Raw genomic sequence first — 22032 nt, 5'->3', positions numbered from 1 at the left:
GTCCCCCCCCCCCCCATCTTGATGCATTATTCTAAATATCCCATTCCCATTTTTTGTCCTTAGTACTGGCTCGGGTACATTATATACATTCTTACACTCAACTGTCTCACTGATGTCTGCATATCCACTCCCCCCCCCCTCCTTGGTAGTTCTAGTTTCCCTGGTTCTGCACATCCATTTTCACTTCATTCAGCAACACTTTTTCCAATTTCCACACACCAAATCCATTCAAATGCAGGCCATCCATCTTGTATAAATCCTTTCGCCCATCAAACTCATTCCACATGTCCACGAATTCCACACCACACCGTCTGCATAACCTGCACATAATGTCATTTGCAATTATGGCCTTCTAAACTCCTCTCTGTCATACCACTGCAACAGACTCACCATTCTAACTATGTCACTCTTTTCTTTTGCTACCTTTAACAATACTTTCAAGTGCTAAATATGGAAGGTGGACTTGATGTAATTTATTTCCTTAGAGAGCAGCATTACAGTAGAGCAGATAGTGTGAGCTTGATGTACCAACATCTTAATGGTTCCGTATTTTTGACAAGTATGATGATGCGATAGAGCATGAATATAAAGTCCAGTATAGATTTTCTTTCTAAAAACAGAAATGTAGACTATTATCTGGTTGACCAAGCACAAGGAAACCTAAAAAGGCAATCCTATATCATCTCCCTCCTCATGATTGAACTGATTGCAATGGTAAAATCTGTTGCTCTTAGTGACAAACTCATGTAGGTTTATTATTATTTTTTTATATTATTATTATTATTATTACTATTACGTGACACCTCCAAGGAGTCCAAAGACTCATCGATGTAGGGCACCTACTCTACAGCTCTCCATTTCCACCACCAACTACAGCAAACTACATCATGCACACCAACACCATCCACTGTCCACCACCACCACCACTAGTATTTTCACAGACAATCACAAACATCCATTTATAGCGGGATTCAAACCGGCAGCCTTTTGGCTGGAGAACAGATACTCTAACCACTCGGCCAACCAGGCTGGCAGTTGAACCATTCTAAACCATATATTGTTCAGTGCCCATTGTTCAAATCATTCCATGAATACCCATTGCTATATCTTTAATATGTTGTAATACTGTCAGGTGAGTTAGTCGCCTTTAATAACAAAGTCACATAAGTATGCCAGAAAATCTTTTTCAACAACCGAGTGAGTTGATGAGCTGATTTAGCTACTTTTGCAATGTGCTGCCTAAACTTCATCTCCCTATCCATCAACACTCCCTAGTCCCTGGCCTCATGAATCTCCTGGAGTACAGTTCCACCAATGTGGTATACTGCTGCAAATCTTTTCACCCCAAAATGCATAACCTTACATTTTGTCACATTAAATTGACATCCATTCTCCTTAGCCCAGAACTCCAATCTATCCAAGTCGTCCTGCAAGATTTTGACATCTGCATTCACTATCGCCCTACCCAACTTTGCATCATCAGCGAACAAATGAACTGTTCCTCTTAGATCCTTTCCTATATTGTTAATGAACAAATTAAACAGCAGTGGTCCAAGAACAGAACCCTGCGGCACACCACTCATCACAGGCCGTCTTTTGGACTCTACTCCTGAATAAACTACTCTTTGATATCTCTCCATCAACCACCCACCTCTCCATCTCACCAATCCTATATCCATTCCCATATGTTGTAGTTTACGGATTAGAATTCCATGTGGTATCCTGTCAAATGCCTTTGCCAGGTCCAGCAGTATCACCGTAAACCCATTACCCTTATCCAGTTCAGCTGTCACTGTGTTATAAAACTTGAGCAAGTTACTGAGGCATGATCTACCCTTCACAAAGCCATGCTGTTCCCCGTACAGTATCTCATTTTCATCAATCCATTCCTGTATTTTTCCCTTGACTACTTTCTCCAAGACCTTGACAACGACTCCTGATATGCTGATCGGTCGGTAATTTGCAACCGTAGTCTTGGATCCTCCTTTATGCAGTGAAACTATTTTCTCCTCTTTCCACACCTTCGGGACTAAACCAGACCCGAGACTCAGATTAAACAACATAGTCAAGGGCACTGATTCTTTAGCCGCTTCACGTATAAATCATAATCAAGGGAAGTTCCCCGAGGGGGAGGTGACCTCCACTCAATGAGTCTTGATAAACTTTGTGTTTCTTAGGAAGGACCTCCCCCGATGAGTCTTTTGACTCCATGGAGGCCTGAATAATAATAATAATAATAAATTTTTCTTATTATGACTATGAAGGACTAGGTAATTGAAGCAAGCCGATTGGAATGTTGTGTTCCAATCGGCTTATTTCAGCATCTCAATGGTAGTTTGCTGACTGACTGGAACCACAGCATACAACCAAGAATTCTAAGTAGTATCTCATTGTCATTTATTTTTTTTTATTCAATAACTAACATTTTCATCACAAAATGTTGTATATGCATTGTCATTTTTTTAAAAAAATGCCATTGTTGTATGACATTCTGCAGATCACTTCATAGATATAAATGGGAATTAGTTTACAGTCTGGCATATTACTATTACTATTGCTAAACATTTGAAAAGCTAATAAAGGTAGTTATTACTATTATTATTATTATTAACATCTGACCTTCATGGAGTCAGAGACTCATTGTGGCAGCTACAAACTATCAAACCAAAGCTCATCCAACCATGCCTTAAAATGATGCAACTTGTGCACAACATGCCCAGGTCATGGGCATTCCACTCACCAACCACTCTCCATGTAAAGAATGGTTTTCGGTTTTTTATGATAGTTGTTTAATGCATTATTTTCAAAATTTTCCATATATTTTTTAGCTTAATCTGGGGAGAGGGGTGGGCCCATTGCCAGTACTTCTTTTTGTTCCCAAAATTTGTGTTGATACATGAAAAACGTATTTTTATACAATGTTTATATAGTTCTACAATGTCCAGTGGAAAAAGGTCTTCAAGGAGAGTCACTGTTTCATTTCTGGGAACATTTGTAAAAAGTTTGACTACATCCAAACTTGCAAAAATGTCTGAAGGTGTATATATCCTTTACCTTCTCAATAAAATGTGCACTGTTCTTAATGAATGATGTTGTTTTTCCTATGTGTGGTAAAATCATGTTGGTGAGGTGTTTTGCCAGATTCGAGGTTGGAGAGTCTCTTCCATCCACTATCGGTCTTAAAGGAATATCTATCTTGTGTATTTTTGGTACTCCATATATTCCAGGTACTAATGGGTGTTTTGATTGTATTTTGATTTGGTTCTTCAGTCCAATTGGGTATATTTTTAATTAGATCATTGGTTTTATTGTGAGCTCACCAGGTGGGATGTCTGTCTAAGGGTGTATAGGTATCAGCATCTTCAAGAAGAATTTTCATTTTTTTGATATAATCCTCTGAGTTCATGATTACCGTCACATTCCCTTTATCTGCCTTAATTATAACAATGTTTTTGTCTGATCTCAGTTCTTTTTATTGCTGATATTTCACTGGTGTTATAACCAGCATCTTCAGAGCACAAAAACACAGTTTGTCACAGGATGCAAGACTACAACAACATGGTGTAACAAAAGGGACTAGTTTACAAAAAATTGTAGCAACAACACAAAGACTAAAGTCCTAATTAGGTGCCTACTCTCTTAAAAAAAAGAGTGAGAGAGAAAAAAACACAGGTACTAGTATGTCTTAAAATGACTGTCTCCCAAATCTTAGGCAAATTTATACAGCCTATTTGTTGAGATTCGGAGTATGTTTCACAGCTTCTGTTGTTGCTAAGAACAATCTCTCTGACTCGTAAAAGCTTCTGTGCAGTATGTTTGTTTTCTTCCAGTTGATCCTGTGTGCAGGGTTATCCAAAGCATGGTCTGCTAGGCTTGACTTGCCATAGAGATAGTGCTGGATGTATCTTTTATGTTCACTGATGCAGATGTCCACAGTTCTTCTTGTTTGACCGTAGTAAGCTTGATCACACAAGCAGGGTACTTCATAGACTCCTGGATGTGATAAAGGAGGGATGCTGTCCTTGGGTGAACGGATGAGAGTTGCTAATTTGTCACATGGTCTAAATACGGTGCATAGTTGATGTTTATTGAGAATTCTAGATATCTTTTCCGATGAGCATTTAATGTATGGGATGGTGAGTGTTTTGTTGTAGTTCTCTGTGGTGGATAGTATGAGGGGTTTCTTAGGAGCATTTAGTATTTTGTTTATCTTATGCAGATTATAGCCATTGGCCAAGAAGGTGTGGCATAGGTGAGCCAGTACAGCTGCAAGAGCATTGTTATTGGAACATGATTGTTCTCCAATGACAATGCTCTTGCTGTCATTTTAAGACATAACTAGTACCTGTTTTTTTCTTCCTTTCTCTCTCATTTTTTTTAAGATAGAGGGTACCTAATTAGGACTTTAGTCTTTGTGTTGTTACTACAATTTTTTTCAAACTAGTCCCTTTGTTACACCATGTTGATGTAGTTTGTACTGTGACAAACTGTATTTTTGTGCTCTGAAGATGCTGGTTATAACAGCAGCAAAATATCAGCAATGAGTCAATAAATAATTATTTACTTATAATTCTATGTTCTGATATATACTGTCAAAATTAAACAACATGTACGATGAACACATAAGCCTTTATAACCTCCTTATTTCTGCATGTCAAGGTCTTCTGCATCATTGCCATTATCTGATGTGATTTCTTCCAAACTTGTGCCTGAATTTCAGGTCCTTGTCTACCACTGCTGCCAGATTTCACCTCTGATCTCTCATCTCCTCTGCTTCCTTTAAATTTTCCCCACCTATTGTGTACTTTGCATCCCATTGTTGTTTACCAAATTTCAAAACCTTACACTTTGCAACATTGAACTGACACTTCCACTTATGTGAACATGGGGAGATCAATGCTTGATTCTGCATTGCTCTCCCCAATTTTGTATTATCATCAGCAAAAAGCTGCATATCAGTAGTTAAACCCATCATAATATCATTAATATACGAAATGAACAACAATGGTCCCAGAACTTACCCCAATGTCACACCACTAGTGACTTTCGTCTTTTAGGATACTGAACCCACATATACCACTTATCTGACAGCCAGTCAAATCCAACTCAGAAGTCTGTTACCTGATTGTATCCATTTCAGTATATTTTTTTAGCTTGTCATATGGCAGTCTATCAAAAGCTTTTGGAAAATCTTAAGCATACCACTGTACATCTCCATGTCAAATGCATCTATATGCATCTCCATGTCAAAAAGTTAGTAAAACATTATCTTCATTTAACATATCCATGATGACAACCACAGAGAATATTGCTGTTTTCAATCCATGTCTGTATTCTAGGTCTAACAAATCTCTCTCTAGTACCTTCACCACAACTCCAGATATACAGACTGACCTATAATTTATAGCCATAGCCTTGTCACCACCTTTATGTGGTGGAAAAAATCTTTTGTTCTTTCCACTCTCTTGGAACTTGTGCTATTGTAAGACTCTTATTAACCAGGCATGTTAGTTCTATTGCAAATTCCTTGGACCATTCCCTTAAGATGCATGGCAATATGTCATCAAATCCTATTGCTTTATTGACATCAAGGTTATTTATTTCCTTAAATATCTCCTGCTCACTCAAAATTAAGCCATCTTCTGCTATGTCCTTTACACTTAAGTTTCTCATGATTTCATTCTGATGAGAATGAAATACCCTTGTAAATTGATCACTGAATAGTTTAACAGTGTCTTCTGCAGCAGTTACCATTCTGCCATTTTCATCCATTTAATTTCCATAATCATTCTTCCTTCTACTTGCCACATATCTAAAAAAACTCTCCAGGATTTTCCTTCATCTGGTTTGCTAATTTCTGCTCATACTGCACTTATTTTGGCCTTGCTGACTGAGTCACTTACCTGGCTTGCTCTTCATAGTCCTCATGTAATTAATTATTAATATTATTCATCTTGTACTCATTATTGCCTTTTGACCTTCGTAATACATTCACACATTGATGCCATTATGTATTTCTTTGTCAGTTCCCAAGCTGCACATTTATTTCCTTACCACCCAACTCCTCATTCCATGCTATAGCTCTAAGCTTGTCATAATCACTAGCCTTGTACTTCCACACATTTTTCCTTTGCGTACAGAAGTCTGCATATGGCTAGCCACAACACAGGTGATTACTTCATAATCACTTTTGCCAACTGGAGGAAAGTATGCAATCCCTCTCACAGTTGCATCCTCTAATGAAATGATCAGATCTAGAACTCTCGATCTTTGTGCGCCCTCCTTTACATGCTGCCTAAGATAGTTATCTCTCAAGAACTCGAGAAATTCATTTTCCTTATTCCCAAATGCTGTCTCTTCATTCCAGTCTATGCTGGCATAATTAAAATCCCATAGTAATTACCCTTCCTTTTTTCACTAATCCAAGTTGTTTATACATTTCTTCATTCCCAGGCCTATAACAACATCCAACTAAATATATCCTCCTCTCAACCTCTACGTTACACCACTCTGCCTCATAACTATTGCCACTATTTCTCTGTTTCATGTCTAACGTATGTAGATTTAATTCCCCTGCTATCATCAGCAGCACTCCCCTCCCCCTTCCCTTCTTGCCATTTATATCCTCGTGAAAAACACTGTATCCTTCCATTTCTATTCCTGTTATGATCTCATCTTCATTCAACCATGTTTCACTTATTCCAATGATTTTGGGGCGAATAAACTCAATCACTGAAACCATTTCATCCCCCACCCTTATTTCTGATACTTCTGGCTTTTGTAAGCAAACAGAGCAGTTCATTTTTAAGTCTATAGCCTGTCCTGTCCATGTGTTGGTTGTGATTTCCCCACCACACCTGCCCAATCACCTTTATCACCACTTACCACATATATCTGCCCAATCTCAACTTTTTCACACACCACATTATACTCTGTCTTAATGCACACATTCACTGCTACTTTAGACATCCACTCTTCCTATGCCATGTCTACCTGATCTTCCCCTGTTACTCTTGCATTCCTGTTTTCTCTCTTCATCTCTCACACTACTACTGTTTCCACTTCCAAGCTCTTTTCTCTCTTCAGTAACACTCTCCTGATTTTTCCCTTCATCTCTTTCTTCTCTTGCATGCATCACACATATACTTTCATCCAGCAACACTTTCTCCAGTACACTCATTCCAAAGCTATTTAAATACAACCCATCATGCTTGTGTAATTTCATTCTTCCCTCAAACACATGCCATAAATCCACAAACTTCACTACCTTCTCCTCACACAGTTCTGCTAGCATACCATTTGTGATTTTGGCTCTCTGTCACAACTCATCATTGTTATACCTTGGCAACACACTGACTTCCTACTTCCTACTACACTGTTATCTTTCACTTTTCTCAATAGTCTCCTGATATTGAGTGAACATGGTGGTTGTATTGAGTTGCGCTAGAAAACATGTTTTTAAATTAAAGTATAGTGTGGCTTTTTGTTTCAAATTGTGCCGCAGTTGTGCTTCGGTTGGATACAAGTGCCATTCAGTGGTGTTATTGTTTGAAACTCTGTTGTATATATTGTGTTTTCACTGCTGTTTGTTTCACTACTTCAGCATCTAAAGATGGTGTCCAACAAGTGACATACGTCAGTAGCTCGGAGGACTTCTATACGAAATTCTGGCTCTGCCTTGGATTTTTTGCACTAGATGCATTGTGGAAACTGCTATACGTATGCACTGAAGAATGTGAAGGATCTGTGGACTGTTTTGCTAAATGAGAAGAATGAAAACGTCAATGTATGTGAGAAGTGTTGGAATATCTGGAGCGATTAGGAATGGAAGCAGACGTTGGGACTGTAGCAGAAGAACTTCGGCAGGAGTTCGTGAAAATGAAAAATGAAAAGTGACCTTCATCTTCTGCAAGAGGAATTGGAAATGCTCAGTAAGGAGGTTCTGGAAATTAAAACTGAGTTAAATATGTTGAATAGAGAAATTAGGACTATGGCGATTACTTTAGCTGAAGTAACTAGAGCAGGATTAAGTATGGAAGAGTCTTTGTTGATTGATGAAGTAATAAATAGTATGGGAGTGATTGGGAGTCAACAGAATGAAAGCACAAGAGATCTAGAAGAAACGAGATGTCATGAGAGTAAGGGAGTAAGTAAAAGAGTGTTGAGGGAAAGTAATGAAACTGGGAGAGTCATGCTGAATAGCATAGAAAAGTCCAAACAAGCGTGAGCAACGCTTGTTTGGACTTAAATGAAGTTATGAGTGGTATGATATATGGTGATTCTGTGATGAAGGGTATGCCTGAGGAGTGCTTGGCTGGTGGAACAATAGAGAGAGTGGCCTTAGCAATAAAGAGAAGGCATGATGCAGAAAAGATGATAATTATGGTGGGTGCAAATGGCCAGAGTGGTAGTATTAATTGGGTAGCAAAAGATTTAAGAACATTGTTAGATATCATGAAGAAGAAACGTTTAAAAGGAAGGATAGTGTGTGTGTGCTGCCTCGTTTTGACAGTTATGAGTTAAGTAGACGAGCGATGGTGATGAATGATATGATTGCAAGAATGTGCAAAAAAAGAGGTCTGGAATTTGTTGATGTCTGGAGTATGTTTTAAAGGCAAAAGACAGCTATATGCAAGAGATGGGTTGCATCTGAACATGGAAAGTCATAAGCGAGTGAAGAAGTTACTGTTTTCTGAACAACTTGAAGTAATTGGGCAGGGAAACTAAAGTTGAAAAGGTTGAGTGTAAGAGGGAGAAACTTATGCAATGATTGTATATTTGTTGATCCTTATTTGCAGAAGAAATTGCAGAATAGAGTTGATAAAAATCAGCATGGGACTACTGAAATTAGTGACATGTTTATCAGTTCTAAAGCTGGTAGTACAAGAACTAAAGGGAATCTGCAATTCTTGTATACTAATGCAAGAAGTATTCGAAATAAGAAGGAATAATTTTTGGCATTAGTCAGTGCAGTCTCACCAAAAGTTGTAGGCATTAGTAAAACTTGGCTGTTAGCAGAAGATGTGGTTACTGGAATTGAATGTGATGGGTGCAGTATTTTCAGGAAGGAAAGAGAAGATAGAATGGGGAGGCATACTGTTGGTGATAGCTGATGAGTTGCAGCCAAAGAAAGTAGTATGTCAAGAGGATTGACCTGTGAATGATAGTTCATTATTGTTAAACTGTATATTTGATAGTTCAGATATACAGTTAGTTGCTTCTATAGGCCAGGGTGTACAGGGGGGGGGGGATATTGAATTCATGCATCAGCCAATTAGTGCAATGAGTGCAGGATTAGTGATTATTATGGGTGATTTTAATTATGGTGATATCAATTGGAAGGAAGAAATATCACATGGCAAAAAGGAAATGGAATTCATACATTGTCTAAGAGATAATTACTTGAAACAGCACATAACTGAAGGGACGCATGGTGTGAGAGTGTTGGACCTGGTCATTGGTTCAGAGGACACATGCATAAGTAAGGTGTCCTCGTTACCTCCAATTGGTGAGAACGATCATGCGGTATTGACTTGGGAGTTGCAAACTTTGTGGATTTCTCTCTTAAGAGAGAAATCCGCAAATTTTGAACAGAACTACAGGTTAGGCAGTTATAACAAGCTTTGGAGAGTGAGCTTACAGCCATCCTATGGCAGAACATATTGCAGGGGAAAGATGTTAGCAGTGCATGGGATAAAATCAGCAGGTATCTGAGGAAGGCAATATCAGAATGTTTCCCCATGGTCAGGAAGACAAACAAGGTAGGCATTAGATGGATGAGTAGTAGTTTCAAGCTTTATCTGCAAAAAAAAAAAATGTTATGGAGAATTTATAAGGAGAAAGGCGATCAGTACACCAATGAACAGTACAAGGCTCAAGCTAGGAAGGTTACCAGCATAGTAAAAAAGCTAAATCAGATTATGAGCCAAGGAGATCAAGGGTAATCCCAAAGAGTTCTTCTGCTATGTGGCAAGTAAAAGGAAGAATGACTTCGGAAGGATAACCTTAGTGGGTGCTGATGGTATCGAGGTGACCAATTCAGATGTAATAGTAAAGTTACTGAGTGATCACTTTTCAAAAGTCTATCACCCAAGTGAGGATATCTCTGTGCCTGTAGAAATAGCTAATGTGAGAATTGAAGTTAATAAATCAGAGGTACTTAGTATATTGCAGAATTTAAATGCAAACACTGCTGTAGGTTTAGATAGAATATCAGCTCGTGTGTTGTGTGAATGTGCAAAGGAATTGTCAACACGTCTTACTTGGTTATTTAACTTAAGTTTGAACTCTGGTATGGTCCCTAGGGAGTGGAAGGAAGGCAAAGTAGTTCCTTTACATAAAAGTGGCTCTAAAACTGCGGTAGTTAAGTACAGACCAATCACCATCTCAGGAGTGATGGGAAAAGTAGGTTAATGACAGAATTCAAGAATGGGTGGATCAGAATATGGTTCTCTATAGGGGCCAAAAATGGTGTTGTTAAAGGTCAATCCTGCCTTAGCAATTTTATATAATAAAATTGCTAAGGCAGGATAAAATTCTATTATAAACTTTTTATAATAGAATGACATCTGAGTTGGACAAAGGAAATGATTACACAGTGGTACATCTGGATTTTGCTAAGGCTTTTGATACCCCATGTAATACTGTTGTGCAAATTGGAGCAGATGGGGATGGATACTAAACTGATCATATGGATAAGAGAATGGCTCAGGGAGAGATATAAGCACAGAGCCCTGAGGCACACCACTGGTCACCTGCCCCATCAGGATGAGGCAGGTGACCAGTGGTGTTCCTCAGGGCTCTGTGCTTGGTCGTTATTGTTTAATTTGTACATAAATGATATAGAAAATGGCTTAAAGGGAGATATTCAGTTGTTTGCTGATGATGCAAAGTTGGAAAGTGCAATAAGAAATCAAGCTGATGTTGAGTTTGCAGGACGATTTAAATAAGCTGGCAGAATGGGCAAAAGGTAATAGATGTCAGATCAATAGGAAAACTGTAAAGTTATGCATTTTGGGATTAAAAGATTATCAGCTGTGTACTACATTGATGGAACGGTACTCCAAGAGATTGATGAGCCTACGGACTTGGGGGTGTTGGTGGATATGGAAATGAAGTTCAGGGGACTTCATTTCCACTTCATTGCTAAGCTGTCCAAGATTGCACATAGAATTACTTGGTTATTAAGGAACATACTAACATCCATAGATGTTATTATACCCCTTTATAAAGCATTGATACTTTCACATTTGGATTACTGTGCTCAGGTTTGGTCACCTGGATTCCTTGGAGATGAGAAGGTTGTGGAGAGGGTTCAAAGGATAGTGACTAAGTTGGTGAGTGATGTAAAAAATGCTCCCTACATTGATAGATTGAGATACAGAGGTTGGTTGATAGGCAGAGAAGAGAGGATATGATAGATACATAAATTACTAAAAGATTTTTATGAAATTGATGCAGGGGAAATGTTTCAGCTGTATGATAGTGATGTAAGAACAAGAGGTGATCCATGGAAATTAAGGAAAAGTGTCATTAACAAGGGTGTGAGAACGAGGTTTTTTGCCTGGAGGGTGATGAATGAGTTGAATGCATTGCCTGACTCAGTTGTGAGTTCTTCATCCGTAAATGAATTCAAGAAGAGATATGATAGATATTGTTTTAATAGTTTGGGTCTCTGGTGATGAGTCTTCTGACTCCATGGAGATATCTGTAATGATGATAATAATAATATTTATCCTCACATCCTTCTTATGTCCACCTAGATCATTTCTCCCTACATTTATGACTAACTCTCTTGCTTGTTTTTTTCTCATGTTCAACGCCTTAATTATCCTACTCATTCTCCCACCTGGATAGCAGATCTTATGGACTCTCAGTAACCAGCCCTCTAATTATGAAGTCTTTCTGTTATGTGGAAATGATGCATACAAGGAAAATGGCAGCCAAGGCTTCCTTGTTCACTGAGTTTATCATGAGGGAATTTGCATGAAGTGTGTTCTATACATTCATTATGAAGAGTGCATGTTGCAAATTTGAGATTTGAGAGGCATGTTTTTTTTTTTTTTCCCAGTTAATTTAGAATTAAATGCTGGCAATGAAAATAATTTTAATTATAAATGCATCTGTTTCTTTAGATTAGAAGAAGAAGAAGCTGCCCGTCAAAAACTTCAGTTAGAAAAGGTATCATTGGATACTAAAATGAAAAAAGTTCAAGATGAATTAGCAGCATTACAAGATAGTAATCAGAAGGTTAGTATGTGTAATTTTGCCAATTAATATACTTTCTTGTAAAAGAGTAGTCCTGCTTTATCCTCTCTATGCTGTCCTCCTCAATACTTCAATAATATGTCATATGAGGAGCATACTACTCAGTTCTAACTATCTTGTGCAACTTCTTGGAATGATTCAATGCTACTATGCTACCGTGAAAAATTTTGCTAGTGCCCGTGAAATAAATTTCTGTCGTCAACTTACCGTTCACAGTGATGTCATTCCTCTGCCTTTTATTTGCCAAGCCATTATAGCTGCTGTTCCATTGTAAAATAATTTTTCTTTTATTTCAGTGATTATTCATTATGGAATAATTGTGTAGACAACTACCATATAGAATGATTAGGCTTAATTTAAAATAAAATAAAATGATTATTCCATATTTATATTAAGGATATTTTCAGGAACACTCTCTCTCTCTCTTTTACTTGTAACCACAGAAGTATCATATAGGCATAATCAGTCTTACAGAGATGAAGATTAAAAGAGTTGAGATTCTGCTGAATAATCCAAATGTAAAGCTCATTGATGTTAGTGAAACTCTTACTTTCTAGAGAGAGAGAAGTGGAAAGCTGATTGTTGTAGGAATAAATGATTTGAAAGGTCACAGAGATATGCAATGAGAAAATATATGATGAGATGTTGAAAAAAGCAAAAAAGAAGAGTGATAAAGAAAAGATTATGAATCTGTTACCATGGTGTGATAGGAGTGAATTGAGAAGGAAAAGAGTCATGATTACTGATAAGTCAATGAGAAGATTGTGCAGGATGAGTAGTGTGCAGTTCATAGATGGTTGATAGGACATGTATATGTCTGAGGTACTGTATTTGAATAATTTTGGAGTTAGATGTTTAGAGAGAGTGATTACAGAATGATTATGCAATCATTCTGAATGCAGTTTCACTGGTTTTTAATCTAAATGGATTGGTAACGATATTATGGAAGGATAGCTATGGGGACAAGGGGATGTTGAAATGCATGTACTCGAATGCCAGTAGTATGAGGAATAATGAAGTGGAATCTTTGTCATTGGTCATCTTGATTTGGCCAAAAATTATCAGCATGATCTGGTTGACAGGAAATAATATAGTTACAGATATAGAATATAAAGGCTATTTTTTATTCAGGGAGGATAGAAGAACAATATGACAGAATGCAGGGCATTGCTGATGATAGTTGAAGACCTTCAAGAAACAAAAATAAAAGATTAGGTGGATTTTAGGTCTCAGGGAGATGGGTCATTTTAGCTGTCTGATGCAGGGGGATAGGCCAATATAGCAAAATATATTGTTCTTTGCTGCTGCTATAGACTAGGAGATAGGCTAGGGTTCACAGAAAGTGCCTCCATAGTGCAATTGGAAGAAAATAGGCACATTGCACCCTTCGATTGGAGAAGGCCTGAATTCTGTTCTCGTCATGACGAGAGGAATCTTTTAAATGATCTTCTTCAGTTGAAGGTGAGTTAGCTGATCTCATACAAAGGTAGCAGGGTTTTTTCTCCTGGAAACTCAAGTTTTTCATCTCACATACAGGTTAATTGGCTATCAGAACACATGCAATTTACAGACAAAAAATACTGTTGTCAGTGGTGACGGGCAGTAGATGTTGTTGAATGTAGTTGTGTGTAGTGAAAGAATTTAGTAGTAGGGAAGATGTGTAGTGGATTGGAGTACAGTGCCCAAAGGCAATGAGTCCTTGGACTCCTTGGTGATGTCACATAATTATAATAATAATAAGATATGGATGACGTGAATCAGCAAATTAGCAGAATGAGTGCAGACCGATTGATTATTATAGAGGAATTCAACTATTGAGTCATAGATTGAGGCAAGAAAGGATGTATAGCAAGATGGAAATGGAATTTATATAGTTATTAAGGGATAATTACTGAAAAAACATGTGAAGGTGGGTACCATGAGTTTGGGAGTGCTGAATCTGATAACAACATTCAAAGTTGTTATCAGGTGGTCAGAGATTGTTTGAGAGAAGTGCCATAACGACAGTAGCCATTCATCCTCTAATTGGAAGAAGTGACCATGCAGACTTGTTTCAGAAGTCTGCATGGTCACTTCAGTGGAATTCTCAGTCAAGAAAGAATTTATGGGAAACTACAAAGCTGGTGAATATGACAAACTTAGGAGAAGGCAACTTGACATAGTGCCATGGCTTATGAAGCTACAAGGGAAAAAAGTCAGTAGTGCATTGAAGGTGGTCAGAGATTGTTTGAGAGAAGTAGTATCAGACTACATGGCTAGCATCAGGAGGAGAAACTGTATGGGAATAACTGAATGGGTAGTGATATTAAGTGGGAGCTATTAAAAAAAAAGTGTGGAGAGAATATAAAGAAAAAGGTGATCAGCATGCATGCTCATGAGCAATACAAAGTACAAGGTAAGAAAAATGACTAGTATGGTAGGGAGGGCTAAATAAGAATAAGAGATAACTTTAATCATTCCCTTTGGTAGAAGCAGAAAAAATAGTTGACTTAATAAGTGACCACTTTGCAAAGTTGTATCATCCTGATGGAAATTTTGAACTTGCTGATGTAATAGACACTGGTGTGAATTAAACTTGGCAACAAACTATATTCTTGATGGAAGTTTTTTTACTTGGCTATGCTACCAATTATATATTTGGTTTAATCCTTTATCCAAGTCTAAGCAAACAAAGTTTGCACCTGAAGTATTTTCAGAACTGAGGCAACTCTTGGTAAAGGTAGTATAAGTTCTGATCACTTTCCATAGTATCCCATAATGCAAAGCACATAACCTTATGGGTATGAATAATGCTATGCATTATGGAAAAGGTCACTACCCAGACCAGTTTCAACCTTTATTGAGGTCTCATCAGTGGGAGCCAGACCCAGAGGTGGTGATACTAAGGTGGAAGTAATGCAGAAGTCTTATCATATACCAGTTGCCAAAAGGTGTCAACACCTTATTATTAAAATTCTCTGCATTAGAGATAGTTCATTGAAGTTTTTTCACTTGGCTATGCTACCAATTTTATATTTGGTTTAATTCTTTCCAAGTATAAGAAACAAAGTTTGTGCCTGAAGTATTTTCAGGACTGGGGCAACTCATGGTAAAGGTGGCATGAGTTCTGATCACTTGCCTTAGTATCCCATAATGCAAAGCACATATCCTTATGGGTTTGGTGTGAGACCTAATGCAGAGAGTCAGGGAAACCAGATCATCAAGGGAGGAATGGAAAAACGTGTGTGAAAATTCAGATATGGTATGCAAATGTGATAAAGATATGTATGTGGTGAAGGAGTGAAAAAATATACTCTGGGTTCGGACCGTTTTGAGTATGTCTGGGGAGGGAAAAGAGAAAATTCTAGAACAAGACCAAACAAATTGCATATCTAATTATAAGAATAGGCAAGGTGGTAATTTATTATGTGTATACACAAATTTCAGGAGCATTAGAAACAAAGAGGTTGAAGTCTGTTGTTTTATTGAATACGATGTGGCCTAAGATTGTTGGCATTAGTGAAACCTGGCTATCAGAATCAGATATTGCACTGTATGGATGTGAAACCTGGATTCTAGGCAGAGAAGATGTAAGAAGATTGGAAGCTTTTGAAATGTGGTGCTGGCACCACATGAACAAAATAAAATGGACAGAAAAAATCAAACGAACAAGTCCTGAGAAAGAGAAACGAAACAAGAACTCTAATTAAATCGATCAAAATTAGAAGGGGTAAGTGGTTTGGACGTATACTTCGACATGGACTTGTGAAAAGAATAACTGAAGGCAAAATAGAGGGGAAAAGAAGAAGAGGCAGACCAAGGAAAAGCTTTCTTGACCAAGTCAAAGATAGCATGGGTTTGAGGAGTTACTAGGAGGTTAAGAAGAAAGCCAATGACAGAGCGGAATGGATGAAATTGCTGCTGAGCTACCAGTCCCAAGACTGATGCAACTGATGATGATGATACAAGAAACTGAAGAGGCAAGGGATCTTGGTGTATTGGTGCATAAGAATTTAAAGTTCAAAGGTCACATAGCAAAAGTTGCAAATACAACTCAGAGGATAATTGCTATATTGAAGCGAACCTTGACATGTAAGGATAAGGAAGTAATTTTGCCTCTTATAAGGCTTTGATAAGACCACACCTGGATTGCTGTGCGCAGATTTGGGGTACCGGGTTTCAAGAGGATAAAGAAGCTGTGGAAAGGTTGCAAAGAAGAGTTACAAAGATTATATCTGGATTATGGATTTAGATTATGAGGACAGATTGTGAGTGTGTGGATTGCAAATTCTACTTTACAGGAGAAAGAGGGGGTGATATGGTAGAGGTCTATAAACTTTTGAATGGGTGTTATAGCATTTCAAATGATGAAATTTTTAGTTATATGGAAGGCGTGGAGAGAACATGGGGGCATCTATGGAAGTTGAGGTTGTTCTCAGTAAAGAAAGGTGTAAGAGCTAGGTTTTTCTCCCAGAGAGCAGTGAGTGGAATAATTTGCCCTTAGGTGTAGTGATTGCATCTAGTGAGAATGAATTTAAAGGTATGATAGCTGGTTTGGGTGATTTATAGCCTCCCTTGATGAATCCTTGATTCCCTAGCGGTCTCAGATAATAATAATATCAGAACTTATGTGAAGAAGGGATATATGTACTACTATAGGCCAGAGATTATGAAGCTCTTAGGAGACAACTAGGAGCTGTGGCATGGAAAGAAGAGTCGAACAGAAGGGTCTCCATAGACTACATGAGTGGGCAAGTGAATGGAGCTGTATATGGACAGTTGTGTACAGAATTGTTTACCTGGTTTTCAAGAGGATGAAGATATTAGAAAGGATTCAGAAAAGGTTCACTAAGTCGGTTTCAGATCTATGAATATGGGATATGAAGACAGATTGAGGAAATTCAGCTTACAGAACCTTGTGAATAGAAGAATGAGAGGAAATATGATTGAGACTTATAAGTTGGTGAAGGAGTTGTTACCATATTAACACGTTCGCTGCTATGCTCCTCGGGCATAGTTTGTTACCACACGCCAAGCACTTTCACTTCTACAAAGTCAGTACGAGTTATCTTGTAGCTGGCTTATCAGACAGAATTTTGTTTCATATGCCAACTATGAGTAATCTCATATCACCCCCCACCTATGTCTTACATGTGCTGACAACTGTGTAACTTGAGTTCAGAGTCAGTGATGTTCAGCATTACAGTAATGCTGAACATCACTTACAGCAGTGCAGTAAGGTTTATTGCATGTAGTCTTACAATTATTTAATATTATCTAAATAAAAACCTTTAATAATGGCATGGCCAGTAAAAGAAAGCTTACTGATGAAGAATTAGATGCTTACACTAATATGAGCAATGATGAATGGAATGAATTATTTGGTTCCAATTCTGAAGATGATTATAATCCTAGATACGACTCTAGCGATGACTCAGATGATGATATATCGTATACAGATATATGTAGAAAAAACTTCAAAAAATTGTTTTATTTGCATTAATAAATACACAATTTACACAACTATACCTCTTATACTGTACTATACTTTTCCTGAAATTATTTTCCTTCTACCAAGCCCCCATTCATGCTCTCCACTTTATTCACAAGCCAATGGTCCAAATTAATGTGCTTATACTATGAGTTAACTCATGCTTGGCATAGGAGGTCGGTAATTGACATACGAGTATATTCATAGTTGGCTTGTGAGACTCATATACCAACTAGAAGTATACTCGTAGTTGGGCAAACGTGTTAATATACAGGAGATTTTTCATGGATTAGAGAGAGAAAGAGAGAGAAGGGTAGAACAAGAGCCCACTCCTGGAAGCTACATAAGGATGATGTGAGCTAGGAAGCGAGAGTAGATTCTTTGTATGGAGACTGGTTGGTGAGTGAAATGCATTGCCTGAAGGTGTATCGAATGCAGAAACTGTGAATGTGTTTAATGCAAGTTTAATGACTTTTGCATGAGAGTGTGGATCTTCCACAATGATTCTTTTGACTCCATGGTGGCCTGATGTTAATAATAATTATTATTTTTGGTTTTCATTAAGCAGGGAGCTGGTCTCACATTGAGTGATGAAATTCCTTTACCATCTTATGACAATCATATACATCCATGCCTACAGTGGGATTTGAACTTTCAGTCTGTTGGTTTGAGTGCTGATATGATAACACTCAGCAACTAGCCTGACAATGCTGTAATTTTTGTGACATATCAAGAATACAATAATTTTTACTATAAAGATATATTTTCCTTTTTCAAATACATATAATAGTTAATTTAAAACTGTTCTGGTCAGGTTTTAAAAGAAAAGAAGTCTCTTGAAGAACGATTAACAGAGGTGTCTCAGTCATTACTTGAGGAAGAGGAGAAGACAAAATATTTAAATAAGCAAAAACTCAAGCATGAAGCTACAATAGCTGACATAGAAGAGCGGTTAGGCAAAGAACATCAAGTAAGTGGATAAATTTTTTAATTTAAGTATAGAGCTACTTATTAGAAGAAAGTTCTCCTTTCAGAAGTCAATTTTATTATATCATTTGTTTTCTCCAGCTAATTAAATTAACAATACTGTATTTGTATGGCATCTGGTTGTTATACTTGAAGTTGCTCCAAATCATAGGTATAGAGGTTTAAGTGATACAGCAGTTTTGAATCAAAACTTTATGTAATTGTAATTCATGAAATGAAAGTCTTATTTAATTGGACATAACTGGTATTTAATTGGACAGATTTGATACATTTACATTCCAGATAGTGCTAGTTCCTGAAGAGTTAGGATAAGAGTGATAGCATCCTCATCATATTCCTGATATGAACCCTCACAGAGTGAAATGATGTTTAGATAATATTGTGTGTAAAAATTACAACTTCCAATCAACAGCTTTTCTCCAAATTAAACTTCTATCTGTCAGAACTGCAATATTGTCAGATCTTATACTTCAATCTTCTTAGACACTTCTTACTCTATCAATCCACCTAGAGCTTGATCTTCATCTGGATCTTTTTCCAGCCATCTTGGCATCAAATACCTGTTTTTTTAACATTTATTCTTTTATTCTGTTTAAATAACCATACCACTTTAGATTAACTCTGCTCACACATTCCTGAATGCTAATGTTTCCTTCCTAATATTTCTGTTTTTAATATAATTCTGCCATTGATACTATATGTTTATATATCTGCAGTTTCCACCATTTAATCAGGCATTGTATTTCTAACACACATCTCTGTTTCATAAGTTAATTGGTTTAAATGCTGTCTTTATAGCTAGATTAATGCTTTGACAAAATTTTCTCTTATTGCAAATAATTTCATTCAGTAGACTTCCTATCATAAAAGCTTTTCTAATTTTGTTGTCTGTTTCCATAATAAATTTGATACTGGCAAAAAACAAACATGTCTTACATTGAAAAAAATTGTTATATAAGGAAATTTAAGGAAGCTTCAAACATGCTTAGACTTCCAACACAGTGTAATAAAAACCATGGCCTAATTCTACACCACGTTTGGTCCGCATTGATTAAAAATATTCCCAAGTCAGACCTCGGACAATGTGAACATGAACAACAGAACGTGGCAGCATCCAGCATTTTTCAAACTTAACATTGCACCGAATCTACATTTGGATATTCAATTTAATAACAGTTAGACGGCCACAACTGTATTAATGAATTATTTTGAGTAATTTCTCATTTCTTGTGTTTAAACTTTTAGTTACCATTGACCACTGAAGATGTAAGTCAAACGACTTAGGAACTTCTTGGATTTGTTTTTTATTGTCATTTAGCTTAATAAACATGTGGTCCAATTACTGGAATCTTTCTTATGAACTGCAAAACCACAGAAACCTTCGCATACAAATCTGACACTTTCACTAAAAATTGTACTGGAATGTTTTACTAAATAGTGAAATATTTTACTTGTTTTAGAGGTTCTTCATTCAGGATGCAGTTAATGTTGTCACTCTTTCTGCCCATTTTCATAGTCTTTGAAAGATTATTTTTCACTTGGTTAGAATATAATAAATTTAGTTTAATCCTTTATCCAAGTGTGAGCAAACAAAGTTTGCGCCTGAAAGTATCTTCAGGACTGGGGTAAGGTGGTGCAACACTAGGGCGACTCCTTGCAAAGGTGGAGCAAGCTACTATCACTCCTATCTCAGTATCTCCCATAATGCAAAGCACATCTCCTTGCAGATATGTCTAATGTTATGCATTAAGGGAAGGGCCACTACCCAGACTATTTTCGACCTTTATTGAGGTCTCTTCAGTGGGAACCAGGCCCAAGTGGAGATACCAGCCAGAAGCATTAGCAAGGTCATCTCTACCTATAGGAGTTGCCAAATGGTGTGCCACCTTTTTAATAAATTACTCTGGATTTAGAGAAAGATGTTGAAAGATTACTCTGGATTTAGAGAACGATGTTGAAATATTACTCTGGATTTAGAGAAAGATGTTGAAAGATTACTCTGAATTTAGAGAACGATGTTGAAAGATTACTCTGGATTTAGAGAACAATGTTGAAAGATTTCAACATTTTTCTCTAAATCCAGAGTAATTTATTAAAAAGGTGGCACACCATTTGGCAACTCCTATAGGTAGAGATGACCTTGCTAATGCTTCTGGCTGGTATTTCCACTTGGGCCTGGCTCCCACTGAAGAGACCTCAATAAAGGTCGAAAATAGTCTGGTTAGTGGCCTTTCCCTTAATGCATAACATTAGACATATCCACAAGGAGATGTATTTTGCATTATGGGAGATACTGAGATAGGAGTGATAGTAGCTTGCTCCACCTTTGCAAGGAGATGCCCTGGTGTTGCACCACCTTACCCCAGTCGTGAAGATACTTTCAGGCGTAAACTTCATTTTCATAGTCTTTGTATTACTATTATTACCCCAAGACTCTATGGAGTCAAAGCCTCATCTAGGAGGTCCTTTTATCTTTCACAGCTCATCATACAGTGCTTTAAACAAACTCAAATTCTCTGCAGACACCACAATTCAGGCAAGGCATTGCAATCATTCACAACTCTGCATGAAAAAAACCTTCTTCTCACCCCCCCTACTCACACCCCTCTTTATACAGTTTCCAGGGATGACCCCTGGTTCTCCCCCTATCTCCCACTATTTTCTGTAGAACCTCTCCAGCATTGATCCTATAACAACCCCTACTAACTTGTAGGTATGTATCATATCTCCCCTCTACCTCCTGTCCACCAGACTCTGAAAATTGCATCTTCTCAATCTTTCCTCATATTCGACATTCCAGAGGTCAGAAACTACCTTAGTCAGTCACATCTGGACCCATTCCAACATCTCTTCATCCTTCTATAAACCAGGTGACCAAATCTGGTTACAATAGTCCATGTGTGGCCTAATCAAAGCCTCATACAATGGAACAAGAGTCTCTCAACTTCTACAAGTCAGTGTCCTCTGCATCATTCTCAGATGCACAATTTTGGCAATTGATGCTAAATTTCAGATCCTTATTCACTATCACCCCAAGATCTCTTATATCCTTCACCTCTGACAATATATCTGCACCAAGCATAAATTCTCCATCCCATCTTTGTTTTCCATATTTTAAAACCTTACATTTTGCAACATTGAACTAACATCCTCATTGCATTGCCAAGTCATTCAATTTATTCAAGTCTTCTTGTAAGGCCAGAACATCTTCTCTACACTTCATAGTTTGCCACAACTTTGCATCATCTGCAAACAACTGAATATCTCCATCCAAATATTTACCAATATCATTAACATATGAGTTAAAC

At 37.4% G+C, this 22032-nt stretch overlaps 1 protein-coding gene across 1 annotated transcript in view; it reads left to right on the top strand.

The window, feature by feature from the left end:
• Nucleotides 1–22032, top strand: part of LOC150097089 (myosin-14-like) — a 1147103-nt gene that overhangs the window by 650292 nt on the left and 474779 nt on the right. Inside the window, exons 22-23 of the mRNA XM_090407039.1 lie at nt 12135–12249; nt 18552–18707. Coding sequence (XP_090263165.1) covers nt 12135–12249; nt 18552–18707 — 271 coding nt within the window. The remainder of the gene's footprint in view (nt 1–12134; nt 12250–18551; nt 18708–22032) is intronic.

This window comes from Typopeltis vanoorti, chromosome 17, assembly GCF_054136105.1.
Source record: "Typopeltis vanoorti isolate ZY-2024b chromosome 17, IOZ_Tvanoo_1.0, whole genome shotgun sequence".
In the NCBI taxonomy this organism is placed as follows: domain Eukaryota; kingdom Metazoa; phylum Arthropoda; class Arachnida; order Uropygi; family Thelyphonidae; genus Typopeltis; species Typopeltis vanoorti.
This window is presented reverse-complemented; position numbering and strand designations above follow the sequence as displayed.